Here is a 15,064-nt window from a genome sequence, read left to right as displayed (position 1 = left end):
CGAGTATATACCCCCAAGAGAAAACCCTGCGGGGATACAACACAGTGTGAACACAGCCTAAGGTGAGCAGTAGAAAAAAACTAAAAATAAACCTGCCCCTTGGACACCTCTTCTGAGCCTGCCAAGAAATACAGACTAGACCTGACTGACATGAGGCTCCACAGCTGTGGAGGTGCAGCAGTGACAGCTGGACGCCACAGGCAGGCGCACACCCCGCCTCCATCTTTTAGAACTCCCCGAGACACCAGACAATGCATTCTTCATCAAATAACGTTACCCCCGTGAGCAGCTGACACTCCCCGCCCACTCCCCTCACGGACAGACCTGCATCCCGGCTCCGGTGACTCTTAGGACACGTGTACCGGACGCACGGTTTTCCACCAATCACAGTTAGAGTGTCGCTAAGCAAGCCCCGCCCATACACGGAACCAGCCAATGACAAGAAGGAAAGGGACTAGGCGACGAAGACAGAATGTTAAGTTGTAAAGGCGGGGAATTAGCGCTAGAGGGCAGTGTGGCGTGATGTTTGTCTGGGCTCTGCGCTTATCCTCGTCGCCCATGGTTTTCCTTATAATATTGCTTTGTGAGCTCTTTGTAGATGAGATGATGGGACTGTAATCATCTATTCAATTATGTATAGTCATACAGTCGCTGCCGGAATAACATTTAGCTGCTGTGATTTGTGTTTTAGGTAGCTACATGTATTATGGAGTGACCTATTCTCCTTAGTTTCTGGTGGCTTTTATTTGTATGTCAATAAATGGTTGATATTTACTAAAAACTGTGAGAAAACAGGAGTGCTGAGCTGAAACATGGGATGAGGACATTGCTGAGTGGGAAGCAAGGAGATACATGAAGCATACCTCCCAACTTTTGAAAAGAAGGAAGAGGCACACTATCGTGGCAAGTTTTGTCCACACTAGGCCACACCTGTAATTCTGCCCTAAACACCTAATTCCACCCAGTCCCTTAAATGGACCCCCCATAATAATTATCCCCCTTTATGCCACTGCACAGTATTTATACCCACATTGTGCCCCCTTCACAGATTATGCCCAGATATGTGCCCCCTAACAATAGTTATGCCCACATATGTGCCCCCTCACAGTAGTTATGCGCAGGTGTGTATCCTCTCACAGTAGTGATGCCCAGATACCCTGTATGTGCCCCCTCACAGTAGCAATTCTCGGATATGTGCCCTCTCACAGTAGCTATGTCCAGATATGTGCCCCCACACAGTACTAGTTATGCCCAGATATGTGACCCCTCACAGTAGCGATGCCCAGATATGTGACCCCTCACAGTAATAAGCCCAAGATTGTTCCCCCTCACAGTAATAAGCCCAAGATTGTGACCCCTCACAGTAATATGCCCAGGATTGTGACCCCTCACAGTAATATGCCCAGGATTGTGACCCCTCACAGTAATATGCCCAGGATTGTGACCCCTCACAGTAATAGGCTCAGGATTGTGACCCCTCACAGTAATAGGCCCAGGATTGTGACCCCTCACAGTAATAGGCCCAGGATTGTGACCCCTCACAGTAATAGGCCCAGAATTGTGAGCCCTCACAGAAAATATGGTGGTGGACATGGGGCCTAACGGTGCCAAATGGACCCCACTGACTATAATGGAGTCCATCGGATTTCTGTTAGGGATTCCAGCATTTACCGGACAAAGTAATCCTGCGTTCAAGAACTTTTTGTCGAATATTTTTGACAGAATCTGCAACAAAGACCACTAATGGAGCCTCTGACATAGATGTGAGCTCAGCTTATATACTACATGTTAAAGGGGTTGTCTGGGTGTTTTCTATTTATGACCTATCCTCAGGATAGGTCATCAATAGATCGGCGCGGGTCCGACACACGGCACCCCTGCCGATCAGCTGTTTGGGGAGACTCCGTCTCCCTTCTCTCTTCCTGTCCACTGCTACTGTTCTATAGACATACAGCAGCGAACAGGAAGAGAGAAGGGAGACGGCACGTGCGCACTGTCTACCCATACAGCTGATCGGCCGATCTGATACTGAGGATAGGTCATCAATAGAAAAAGCCCGGACAACCCCTTTAATATACACAGTTTTTTTTAACAGGACATGTTACTAGAGTTGGTCCTATGGAAAAGTACTGTGTTCAAGAAAATAAAAAGTCAACGGTGGTGAGGGGACGGGCTCAATACATCATAAAAAATATATGTAATGTAGCCAGGGGCGTTGCTACGGTCTCAAATGGCCCAATTCTCTAAGTCGACCAACTGCCCCCCCCCCCCCCCCCCCTGTTTGAGAAGGCAGTGGGTCTCGCAGTAGCACCACGGCCTACTCTCAGCTTTTCCTAGGCTAGTGACGACACATTCATGTGTCATCTGGCCTAGGTGCAGCTCAGCCCCATAGAAGATAATGTGGCTGGCATGATACCAAGCACAGTCGCTATGCAATGTACGGCGCTGCGTTCGGTGAGTTGTAAGAAGGCCGCAGCGGGCACAGGAGTGCCGGTGCCTTCTCAAACAGCTGATCGGGGTGGGTCCCAGGTGTCGCATCCCCACGATCAGATACTGATGTATCCAGAGGGTAGATCATCAGTAGTAAAATCTCAGAAAACCCCTTTTACGTCACTTGCCAGCTACCCTTACTAATCGTGGTACAACAATCATGCCACTGTTCAAGTGAGAGAGTCTCCCAACCATACTTAAAGGGGTTGTCCGGGTTCAGATCTGAACCCAGACATACCCTTATTTTCACCCAGGCAGCCCCCGAGGCTAGCATAGAAGGATCTCATGCTCCGATGCGCTCCTTTGCCCTGAGCTAGATCGCTCAGGGCAAGGGCTCTTTTGTTTATCATAACACACTGCCCTGCGGAAACTTCCGCCCGGCAGTGTGTTTGGTGACGACACCGGCTCTGATGGGCGGGCTTTAGCTCTGCCCTAGCCGTTTTACTGGCTAGGGCAGCGCTAAATCCCGCTTATTAGTGCCGGTGATGTCACCGGGCTTCCTGGTAGCCCTATGGAGAGCCCCGGTACGTCACCGGATCTCCAAAAAATACCTTTGCTCTGCGCGATTTAGCGCAGGGCAAAGTAGAGCATCGGAGCATGAACTGCTCCGATGCTCAAGTCAGGGGGGCTGCCGGGGGGGGGGGGGGGGAATCAGCTCTGAACCCGGACAACCCCTTTAAGGCGGGTTTGGAGGCAGAGAGAGCAGAGTATAAAAGGCTAATGATGAATGAAATGGAACCTTTATCCGAGGCCCTAAAATGACACAACCCTTCAAATGAAGTAAACTAAACTAAACGTCTTTGGTAATATAAGATGCCAAGAAATTAAAGATCTAATTAGCCCTGAAGGTTTCAGTAACTGGGAGCGAAAAACAGGAGGAAAGTAGGCTCTGGGCATAAGTTTGAAATGAAGGAGAAAGTCACCAACTAAACAAGGTTTGGTTTGCTCCCCCCAGGTAAACTCAGTTGGCGACAAGCCAGGGGGAAATGGGAGGTTTTAAAAAATAAGGAGTAAAGGCGACACTGGATCAAACCTGGTGCAAAGACAAACTGTCTTAGTTGTCCATAGCAATCAATCAGATTCCACCTTTCATTTATCAGAGGTCTTTTGGAAAATGAAAGGTGGAATCTGATTGGTTGCTAAAAGACAGTTGTATTTAGACTAGTTTTGATAAATCTCCACCACTGGGTTCTGTAGTTTGTCTTTAAATCTGACACGCCATCATAACTGTAGCATAAAGTAAGTACATTTTGAAGAAGAATTTGTGGCCACCAAAGGCTGGTCCAGGGACCAAATCAATGCGGAGGTACTTACTGGTTCTATCAAATCAGATTCTAGGTCAACCTATTGTGGCAAGTTCTACAAATGGACACTAGTTGGGACAATCTAGCAGTGAGATACAGGGTGTAGCTATAGGGGAAGCAGGGGAAGCTGCAGCTTTGGGGCCCTGACCCAGAAGGGGCCCATCCAGGAGGAGGAGGACTAAGGGATTTGGTCAGGGCCCCCTCAACGGTATTACACAATGAAATTATATACAGTGACAGTGTAGACAGCGTATAAAACGGATGGAACAGCTGCCGGGCCTGGTCTGAGAGAGCGATCTTTACTAGCCACAGGAATGGGGGCGGCGTGAAAGCAAGGGGTAGGTAAAAAATTACTGAGAGATGAAGCCCCATTCAAAAATTTGCTGTGGGGCTCAGTCATTTCTAGCTACGCCACTGGTGAGATATATAGATGAGGAAAAGAAAGTCCAGCAACTCTCTAAGAAGATGCATGATCCACCTAGCAATAAGGGGACATTTATAGGCCCATAAGAATTACAACAGTACCTTTTACCCCTAAGATTGGCAAATCTAACAGATGTACATAGTGTTTAGTGTTAGTCATATTTTATAATTTCCTGTGAAAATGTAAATTTTATGTTAAAGCCATATCCAATCATAAACAAATCTAATAAAAAGGTAATGTGTAATTCAGTGTGGGCCACATTCCATTCTTCTCATATGAGCAGTCCCATATGATATAGCTGTACAGTATATATACAAACACCACTAAGACACAGCCCACAGAAATTACAGTACCTAGGACACAGATCATACAGCAGTATTTGCAAAGTAGCTTCAGTTTTTTGTTGCATGCCTTAAGGGTGGCAATAAAAATGATTGCAAAGGTGGATATATCCTTTAAGTCTGTCTCTGTGAAGGACGGGTGGCAATCAACATGCCTGGTAATATACATGCACAGAGGTTGTTTTTCATTTATACAGTGACACATCCGATATTGCTTTATGACTAGCCACATTTGCTGCACAGAAGCCTGGAAAATTTGGATATCAGCCCCTATGGAAACTTAAATGGGTTGGCCACTTTTTTGGGTGGGTTTGGGAAACCCCCTGAGTAGACCTGCATAGGGAAGCATACATTCCTGCTTCCCCGCTGAAGGGTCCCAGCTCCTTCGGTTGCCTCGGTCCAGTCTGCCGCTGCCGCCAATTGCTGGAAGAACCTACTCCCCTTGAGTCATGTCAACTGGTCACGTGACACAAGGGCAGCAGTTCCCCACTGCGACCAGTGAGTGGCTGCAGCGGTGTTAAAGTGGGTGTTGACAGCGGGAGACACTGGCTCCAACCTGTGCAATCGGGTGGTGTTGGTCGATCATCTATTGGGCAAGTACATAAAGGTATAGCTTATACTCATGGACGGTTTTCCTGATCTGATTAGTTCTCCAATATTTTCCATTATCGGTGTGTATATAAGAGGCACACATTACAATAAATCTGCAAAAATTATAATTTTCTTCAATTCATTCTGTTTGTTACATTTGTGGTTCTGTGTATTGATATAGAAATATTTTCATGGTAATGTAATACTGTGGACAAATAAATAAGGGACAACAGAGAGCATATAAACAGGTAACATGATGATCCCCCCTGCTCTCTTTTAGCCATGTAGCCACTGCACAGGCAGTTGTGGATGGGGAGAACCTTTGTTATAGGCGTGTTGGCCACCATGTAGTATACCTAACCATATACCACATTCAGTGTAAACATTACTTTCACCATTCCCTACAGTAGATGTGTAGGGTGTGCAGAGATACACAGCCCTGATTTCTATTGTTGCACACTTTTGTCACACTCACCTGCTGAACTCTGTTAAAATGTGACAGGTGTGTCCTACCTATAAATATTCATGTCTCAGTTCCTGTTCTCTCCTGTTTGTTGAGCTGGGAGGGTCAGGTTTAACCTTCAGAGAGAGAGAGCGAGAGAAAGAAACCGAGACACCTGTAAAAGGCTGAGCGAGACTCCTGTGCCATAGACCAGTAGAGACCTCTGTCCCAGTCAAGAGTTATCCAAGTGAAAAATTGACAGATCTATACCAGTGCCATAGCTTTATAGCTGGGGAGAACACAAACTAGTTTTGTCCAGAAAAGAGGCAAGAGTTTACTTGCAAGAAGCCTATCAACAAACAAGATAATACGGACAAACAGATACGTCCCTACTGAAGAGGAGACTTCACAATCCACTGGAGACAGCAGATCTTTGAGAGTACTTGTACTTGGGAGAAACTGATACACTTGTAGCCAAGAAGACAGCTGTGACAAGACATTGTTTGAGACACAGGTAAGCTTAAGGTTGTCCACAGTGTGTCTCACTTCTGCTATCTATAATTTCCCTCTAACATATGCTGTGCAGATCATAAAGCTGCTCTTTTCTTAGTTTTTTTTTCGATTCTCAAACAACATTGATATAATCTACCGTCTATCCAGATTTGTATTGCCCCAGGCTTGGTATACTGTAGCAGGTGCATGGTGGTTCTTCATCTGTTATAGAGGCTTTGCTACTAGAATTCTTTGGTGGCCACCAAGACTAGCAGTGGAGCATTGAAGATAACTACTGCCAAGTCAAGATTGGTAGACAATATGGAGGACTTTAAAGGAGCCCATATATTGGCCTGATGCCACAATTGGGTCACATATGGGAATGTTTCAAGAACCAACTGAAAATTAAAGGGATTTGCTAATAAAGTTGGGAATAGGAAGATATCTTGGCAACCCTAGATGTCAGTAAGAGTGAGTTCACATCACGTTTTTGCCATCCGTCTAATGTATACCAAAACGTATAGGTCAACGGATGCCTCACACAGCTGCCATACAGTGGCATCCATTTACTAATAAAGCTGGGAATAGGAAGATCTCTTGGCAACCCTAGATGTCAGTAAGGGTGGGCTCACATCACAATGTGATGTCTCAGACAGATGCCATAGTGACATCCATTCACCATAGATATTGCGGTGTCACGATGTTTGACTAAAAGACACATGCAATACTAGAATAATTCAATCTTCTATGGCTGGAATATGCCGAGTCCCCCGCCAATCCTTCATTTTCAGCATAGCTCACTACCCTAAGGCCCCCATACACATTAGTGTATTGTCAAGAAGGCTTGGCCAATGATCTACTTTGTGTGAGGAGGTCCTAACTTTCCCCCAAAAGGTTCTCCCTGGAGATAAACCACCGCCAAAAGTATCTGGCAGCGCCTTTCTCCCCCTTGAACACACATACACTTTCGGCCAAGCTGAACGTGTATGTGTATGGTGTAGCTAGGAGGGAGTCGGGAGAAATAGCCGTCGGTGGAACGATCGTTCTGCTGACAGACCTAAAGAAGTAATGGAGAACTGTCAGAATAGTAGTGGCAACGTATACTCTGGGCTTTAACCATTAATATCAATACCAGCACATTAATGAATTACCATCAAGCCACAATACTGTGTAGAATAAGTCATTACCATGCTTAATTATGAGGGGTTTCCAACCATTGAACTGTACTTACCCAGATATAAGGACGTCTCACTAGTTCATAATAAGTGACAACAATAGTACAGAAGAAAAAAAGACTGTTACAATATGTCATGATTAATACACCAGAAATAAACAAAAAAGATGCCCAAAGGAGAGAAATCTCCCCAACTACCACAATTACTTCAACTAGAAAGGACCTCCGGTCCTTTCTAGATGATTAATACACCACCTAAGGTGGCCATGGACAGACAGATAACTAACCGACAATGTTTTTGTTCCCCATTACCCAGTCCCCCTTCTGACATGTACGTTCAGCTCAACTGTTCACATTAGATGAGCAGCCTGTGACATATGAGACAACAGCACTCAAGGCTCTGTAAACAACTTCTTAACATAAGATGGTGGATCTATTTTCGTCACTAGCCATCACAATCAGTAACCCATTGACATATATATTTCCATGTTGGACATATGGATTTTTAAAGCCGTGACCATGTATAAGTATCTGTCTTGAGTATTACATTGTGATGAAAAATATATGTTGCCCGGACGACCTCTTAGGCTCCATGAACAAGGCCGTATTCGTATTTCGCAACACAAACAGATCTGAAAAATATGTATATGTTTCTTTTGCATTTTATATTTTTCTCACTCCCATCAATAGAAATGACTCTTCTTGTTCTCAATACAGACAAGAATAGGACAAAATATGGATTTGTACATGGTTCCAGAGAAATGAATGGGTCAGTTTGCTGTCTGCGAAAAAATTCAGGTAGCACACGGATGGAAAATACAGTTGTGTGCATGAAGCCTTAAAGAGGACACTTCCCAAAACTGAATAGACTTCCATTTCAATATAAGCAAAGGAAGTGGGGGTATAAGTGTTTCTAGACACCTATGACAAGACTTATCTAGAAGGAAACAGAGGAGTTGGCCAAATTGAACTTCTGAGTATCAAATCTATCCCCAACCCTTCCTCAACTTTCGTCATTGTCAAGGTTCTGAATATTTGTAAAACTAGTTTACCACAGAATGGTCTACACTCAAACATAAGGGGAAGATTTTCTAAACTAAATGCACCAGAATTCTGTCTCAATTTGTGTCCCAAGAATGGTGTACATGCCTTGCTCCAGATTTATGTGTTTTAGACCCAAAGCTGATCATGCAATTTCAACAGAAAGTAGACAGAATGTTGTATGTTCTAGAGATGTTCAGTACTGAAGATATTTGACAAAAAGTGGTGATCATAGAACAGATAATTTTCTAAACTTCCTGTTAAGTAATCCCATGTATAATTGTTGCTATCTTCTTCTCTTCCAGTTGTTCAGCTCCATGGCGGAGCCTTCACATAGTTGGTGGAAACTCACATTTCTCAGAAAAAAGAAATCCACGCCTAAAGTTGTCTATGAATCGGTTGTAGAACATGCAGGCACAGAGAAGGCACCAGATGAGAACCCAGGCGATACCAATTACACAGCGCGGTTAGAGAAAATTGTGGACAAAAACACGAAGGGTAAACATGTAAAGGTGTCCAACTCTGGGCGCTTTAAAGAAAGGAAGAAGGTCCGTCCCTCACTAAATGAGACACCTGGACTATGCCCTGAACCATCAAATGGACAGTGAAGCAAATTCATTCTCGATTAGTTCTTTGGTTCCTTGGATGTAAATATGTCAGAGACATTCTCAAGAAAGGGGCTACTCTATGTAAACCTTTTTGAGGATAAGATGGATCCAGACCAAAGATGCCATTGATTTACTCTGATGACTTTATTAGCGGGAAAGGACCGCCTGGCTCATTCCAGTGTTTACAGACACAGTCGTACATATGTACAAGCGTTAGTCCTTCCTGACCATGTATGTACACCTACCATTTCACATCAATGCACATGTACTTCTTGTACTAAACACTATGAAGATAAAAGAACCCCTTGGCATCTCAGGAAGTGACATTCAGACCCAATGGTTTACAGAATGTATGTCGCATATACGTGCTGGGTCATACACACTGAGAATATGTGTACTGTACCTAAATATAGGAGTTATTCAATATGTCAGTATCCAAATGCTACGAACATAACAAGCCCGCCAAACCAGTTCAGGTTAAGCATGTACTTATTCCATACCAATTGACCTAGATCTGTTATAGGCAAGAGTGTGGCTGTAACGTATGCTGCATTCACCTATATATGGTAAATTTCTATAATATGATGTATGTATAATATATATATATATGTTCTTTTTGTGTTATTTTTTATTTTATTTGAACTTGATCATTTGCATATTTTTTAAATACGTGTTAATAAATTGTACAGCATGTGCTTTACATGTCAACTGGTGGTGCCAGAAGGCAGACGCATGGATTGGATCTATATTTTATAATTTTAACAATTCCCTACTTACCGTATATAGTCTCTCAGTGCTGATATATCACTATGTCCGTTCGTGGGAATCAAGTTTGTGGTTCTTTTGATTACTTCAGGGTGGGATCACCAAAAGATGAGGCCAAAAGTATGAATGTTAGAAAACTAAAGAACTTGGGGACCCCAAGTTACAACTTGACAGGGGCGGACTGAGAACCCTCAGGGCCCCCGGGCAAAATAAATCAAGGGCCCCCTTACAGGCCCCAGCCATGTTCTGCTGCAAGCCCCACCCTTGTCCCGCCTCCAGCCACACCCTACACAATCTTTAATAAGATTTCAAAGTTAAAGCGACACAAAAGGCACCCAGACCACTTCAGCTCATTGATGTGGTCTGGGTACAGTGTCCCTTTTGCAAATCGAGCTGCAATGTTCTAGAAGAGAAACTGCATTGTTTACGTTCCAACAATAAGTCAGCCTCTAGTGGCTGGCAGCCACCTGAGGGCTTCCTGGAGTAAAACAGACCTTTGGTCTGGTATCTGACGCTGGACGTCCTCTCACTCTACATGATGACCTCCAGGGTCAGATTTTTCCCCATAGGAAAGCATTGATTCAATGCTTTCGTATGGGGTGATCTAATCTCAGCGTCCATTAGTGAGCCTCTGTTAGAAGCAGTGTGGGCATAACTACTGTGAAGGGGGCACATATCTGGGCGTAACTACTGTGAAGGGGGCACATATCTGGGCATAACTAGTGTGAAAGGGGGGGAGGCCCTTCACAGTAGTTATTAATCCCTTTCAGCAGTCTCCCCTTCAGTGAATGGGGGACTGCTGAAAGGGGTTAATAATTACTGTGAAGGGCCTAGCCGTCTGGGCAACCCCACAGATCATCCCCCCACCCACCTTGTACTTGTTCCACTGATCCGCTACTTGCGGGCTACATGGGCATGAGTTCAGTCACTTCGGTGCGCAATCCCATCCTGAGGCGCGTGATCCCGCGAGACCCGTGACCTACAGCGGCAGGTCTTGCGGGATCACGCGCTGCAGGACGGGATTGGCCACCGAACTGACTCAACTCATTCTCGCGCAGCCCACAAGTAGCGGAACAATTACAAGAGGGGTGGGGAATAGCCAAATAAAAAAATATTTTGAACCAAAAGGTGTTATGGGGGCTCTGTGGATGGCACTGTTGTGGGGGGATCTGTGGATGGCACTGTTGTGGGGGGATCTGTGGATGGCACTGTTGTGGGGGGATCTGTGGATGGCACTGTTGTCGGGGGATCTGTGGATGGCACTGTTGTAGGGGGATCTGTGGATGGCACTGTTGTGGGGGGGATCTGTGGATGGCACTGTTATGGGGGGGATCTGTGGATGGCACTGTTATGGGGGCTCTGTGGATGACACACTGTTATGGGGGCTCTGTGGATGACACACTGTTATGGGGGCTCTGTGGATGACACACTGTTATGGGGGCTCTGTGGATGACACATATATAGCAGCATATACAGTGTCATCCACAGATCCCCCATAACAGTGTCCCTGTGAGTGAATGATCCCCAATACACTGCGCATGCGTGAAAAAGACGACTTGGTGCAGTAGAGGTTAACAAAATGCAAACAAAAATAAAGGTTAACAAAATGCAAATATCTAGACCTCTTCAGCACCTCTGTGACGTATAATTGACAGTATTATGTCTATATCAAGGAAAATAGTTTTAAGGAAATGAAATAAAGATTTAAAATTTTATATTAGTCAGCAGTTCAAGCTAGACGTAATGCAAAACTATCTCCCACGATATAGACATAATACTGTCAAGTAAACGGAACACCGGCATCTGGTGTTGTAATGGCAGCGGGGCCCGATGCAGTCACTGTATTCTATTACACCGGGCCCCGCTCACTGTAATACTAATATTCCGATGTGAACTTGAAATCCTCTGCGATCCTCTCCCTCTCTGTACTCACAAACTCAGTAGCAGGCCGGGCGGCAGCGCAACTCACTGACGTCACGCGCCTGCTCCTCCCACTTTATGAATGAAGCAGACGGAGCAGGCGCGTGACGTCAGTGAGTTGCGCTGCCGCCCGGCCTGCTACTGAGTTTTAGAGATGGGAAGTTCTGATCTTTTTCATGAATCGGATCTTCGGTTCACTTCCTGAGCCGGCAAAAGCAAGTGAACTGAAGATCAATGCGCATGCTCAGCTCATCGAATCTTCGGTTCACTTCCTGAGTCGGCTCTCAAGTGACCCGAAGGTCAGGAGGGACTCGCTCCTGGCAAACACAGCTCTGCTGCAGTGGAGCAGACTGATGTAATTACACTGTATAGTTATTGCAGGGATTTAGATAATGGTCTAAGAGTTTATTAGTTAAAAGAATCAAATGAGTCAGAGACTCATTTGATTCTTTGAGTTAAAATAATCCTGTCACCGAGTCCCTGCCAGGCTTCCTGCTCTGCTACATTGCTGCAAGCACCCTGTACACACACAGCTCTGCTACATTGCTGCAAGCACCCTGTACATACACAGCTCTGCTACATTGCTGCAAGCACCCTGTACACACACAGCTCTGCTACATTGCTGCAAGCACCCTGTACACACACAGCTGTGCTACATTGCTGCAAGCACACTGTACACACACAGCTCTGCTACATTGCTGCAAGCACCCTGTACACACACAGCTCTGCTACATTGCTGCAAGCACACTGTACACACACAGCTCTGCTACATTGCTGCAAGCGCCCTGTACACACACAGCTCTGCTACATTGCTGCAAGCACACTGTACAGAGTTTATTAGTTAAAAGAATCAAATGAGTCAGAGACTCATTTGATTCTTTGAGTTAAAATAATCCTGTCACCGAGTCCCTGCCAGGCTTCCTGCTCTGCTACATTGCTGCAAGCACCCTGTACACACACAGCTCTGCTACATTGCTGCAAGCACCCTGTACATACACAGCTCTGCTACATTGCTGCAAGCACCCTGTACACACACAGCTCTGCTACATTGCTGCAAGCACCCTGTACACACACAGCCCTGCTACATTGCTGCAAGCACCCTGTACACACACAGCTCTGCTACATTGCTGCAAGCACACTGTACACACACAGCTCTGCTACATTGCTGCAAGCACACTGTACACACACAGCTCTGCTACATTGCTGCAAGCGCCCTGTACACACACAGCTCTGCTACATTGCTGCAAGCACACTGTACACACACAGCTCTGCCCCCCCTGTTTTTATTCAATTGGGGTGCAACATTTTGGCACCTTCACTTTTACATATGTCCAGCGATCCGGCTCAGTTTCCCTCCGGCATTTCTTGAAGCTAGAACGATCCCATATACCTCCAATACATTAGTTGCTAGCTGGACAGTCCACTTGGTGATGAGACACAAAAATGTGCCCTAGAAGCCAAAGGACCAGCAAAAACTGCTGTAAATACCAGTGTTTTTGCTGCCTATAGCAACTAATCATAATCAGATTTTGAGGTCATTGTCACATGTCAAATCTATAGGAACCCATTGAGTAGGATTTATCATTGAGTTACACTAGAGTGGGACTCAAGGTAGAAAAAGTGGTCGCAGTAGACCCAATTGTCTTCAAGCAAGACATGGCTGATACCATCTTGTAACACGAGCATTACTATTGTTGTTTGCCTTTTTAGTCCACAGGGACAAAGACTAATGTGTAAGAGTAGCTCCTATATACAATGGTGCAAAATAAAATGTCTAAACTATAGCAACCTCGCTATAATTTCTCCATGTGTAGGTGGACATATGAACATCAGTATAAAACCCATGTGCTCATCTCCTATGTTAATAGTAGAAATAGGACTGGGCATCTTACCTGTATATAGGTTTCATGACTTATTTATGTCCCACCTATCAGATTCCAATGCTCCACAATTCCTCAGAAGTATTAGTATCCCTCCCTACTTGTCTGTGTGTGAAACTTCCATAGAAATCCTGTGTGGCTGCTTCCTTTATAAAACATTTAACTAGGTTATATTTGATTCTCCTGTTTCATCTCGGCAGTGTCTTTCAGTACGTCCTCAGGAACCCCGCAGTGAAAAGTCATTATTAAGCAGCAGTTCTCACTTTGGAAGATCTTGTCCCTCCATGTATTGAATCTGAATAGCCATAAGTAATATTAAATATCCTCTGTAGCCACTGTGGAGGAAATCTGCAGCTGATTGGAACTCCTCCTGGAGATTTTACAGTCCGCGTGTGCGCAGTGTGAGGGTAAGGAGATTTAACAAAACAAATGACCGTCGGATCTCCTTACCCCTGAGAGCGCACGCGCGGTGTCCGTGCGCGCATCCATGAGTCAACGCTCACTATAATTTTAACTTACCCATGCCCTGGTACTGCGCTTGTGCGGAGGCGCGGTGCTGTGGTACTGCGCTTGCGCGGAGACGCACAACCCCGGCAGTCACGTGGGGTAAGGGAATCTGACGAGTTAAGGTTTTCTGACAGAACACCAGCGTTTTAGATGCCAGTCTTATTAATACCTTGTGCTGGCGGTGGATCCGTCAAAGTTATGAAGAGGCCAGGCATTGACCACAGGGTCCCCTCTCCCCTCCTCCTCATTGGTGGCAGTGGCAGCTTCTGATCAGAGCCCCAGCTGTGTAATCCTGGGGCTCTGATCAGTTACCATGGCAGCCAGGAGGCTACTGAAGCCCTGGCTGCCATGGTCAGCTCTCTGCTGCTGTGTGTACTATGCACAGAGCAGCAGGGACAGTGTGAGGTCCTATTCACCCTGATAGAGATCTATCAGGGTGAATAGGACAAGGGATCAAAAGATCCCAGGTTCTAGCCCCTAAGGGGGGGGGAATAGTTATTAAATAAACAGTAAAAAAAAAAATAAAACACCAAAATATTAACTATAAATCACCCCTTTTCCCAATTTGACATAAAAAATATATAAACAATAAATAAATAAACATATTTCCACGTCCGAAAAGTCCAAACTATTAAAATATTTTTAAAAAATCTCCTATGTGGTGAACGCCGTAACAGAAAAAAAATTTAAACTACATGATTCGCCATTTTTTTTAGTCCTCTTGTCCCCCCAAAAATAGGATAGTACTGTTCGATTATGGGCCGGACGTTCCTTAAAATGCGCAACGCACGCAGCTTTTTTGGTGTTTTTATTTTTTTCGTGTGGTATCGAGTATTGTAATACTTTTTTATGGTATCTAAATAACCAGTGCCTGCTTTCATGTATCTGTAGGTCAACGGTGCAGCCACTCCTTCAGCTTTATTGTAGTCATATTCTACCTCCTCCATATTTGCGCAAGGTGTTCTTTGTGACTCAGCTCCTAACACGTGAGTGACAAGTGAGCTCTGTCTGTGCCTGTCACGTTCATTCAGGCCTCAGCACTGGACCTTGGGGCACCTTATAATGTCAGTCACCATCTGGCCAAC

At 45.1% G+C, this 15,064-nt stretch overlaps 2 protein-coding genes across 2 annotated transcripts in view; one reads left to right on the top strand and one right to left on the bottom strand.

Moving 5' to 3' along the window:
- The window catches only part of CDK5RAP3 (CDK5 regulatory subunit associated protein 3), a 67,940-nt gene extending 67,539 nt beyond the window's left edge, over positions 1–401 (bottom strand). The window contains exon 1 of the mRNA XM_040435299.1: positions 325–401. Within this exon, the coding sequence (XP_040291233.1) occupies positions 325–330 (6 nt within the window). The 5' untranslated portion in view covers positions 331–401. The remainder of the gene's footprint in view (positions 1–324) is intronic.
- Positions 402–5,717: 5,316 nt separating this feature from the next.
- PRR15L (proline rich 15 like) lies at positions 5,718–9,837 on the top strand. Its single transcript, XM_040435297.1, has 2 exons — positions 5,718–6,106; positions 8,605–9,837. Exon 2 carries the CDS (start codon positions 8,617–8,619, stop codon positions 8,905–8,907), a length of 291 nt encoding a protein of 96 aa, XP_040291231.1. The 5' UTR covers positions 5,718–6,106; positions 8,605–8,616; the 3' UTR covers positions 8,908–9,837.
- Positions 9,838–15,064: the final 5,227 nt, after the last annotated feature.

Source organism: Bufo bufo, chromosome 6 (assembly GCF_905171765.1).
Source record: "Bufo bufo chromosome 6, aBufBuf1.1, whole genome shotgun sequence".
Classification (NCBI taxonomy): domain Eukaryota; kingdom Metazoa; phylum Chordata; class Amphibia; order Anura; family Bufonidae; genus Bufo; species Bufo bufo.
The sequence above is the reverse complement of the archived record's forward strand: the minus strand, read 5'-3'. Positions and strand labels throughout refer to the sequence as shown.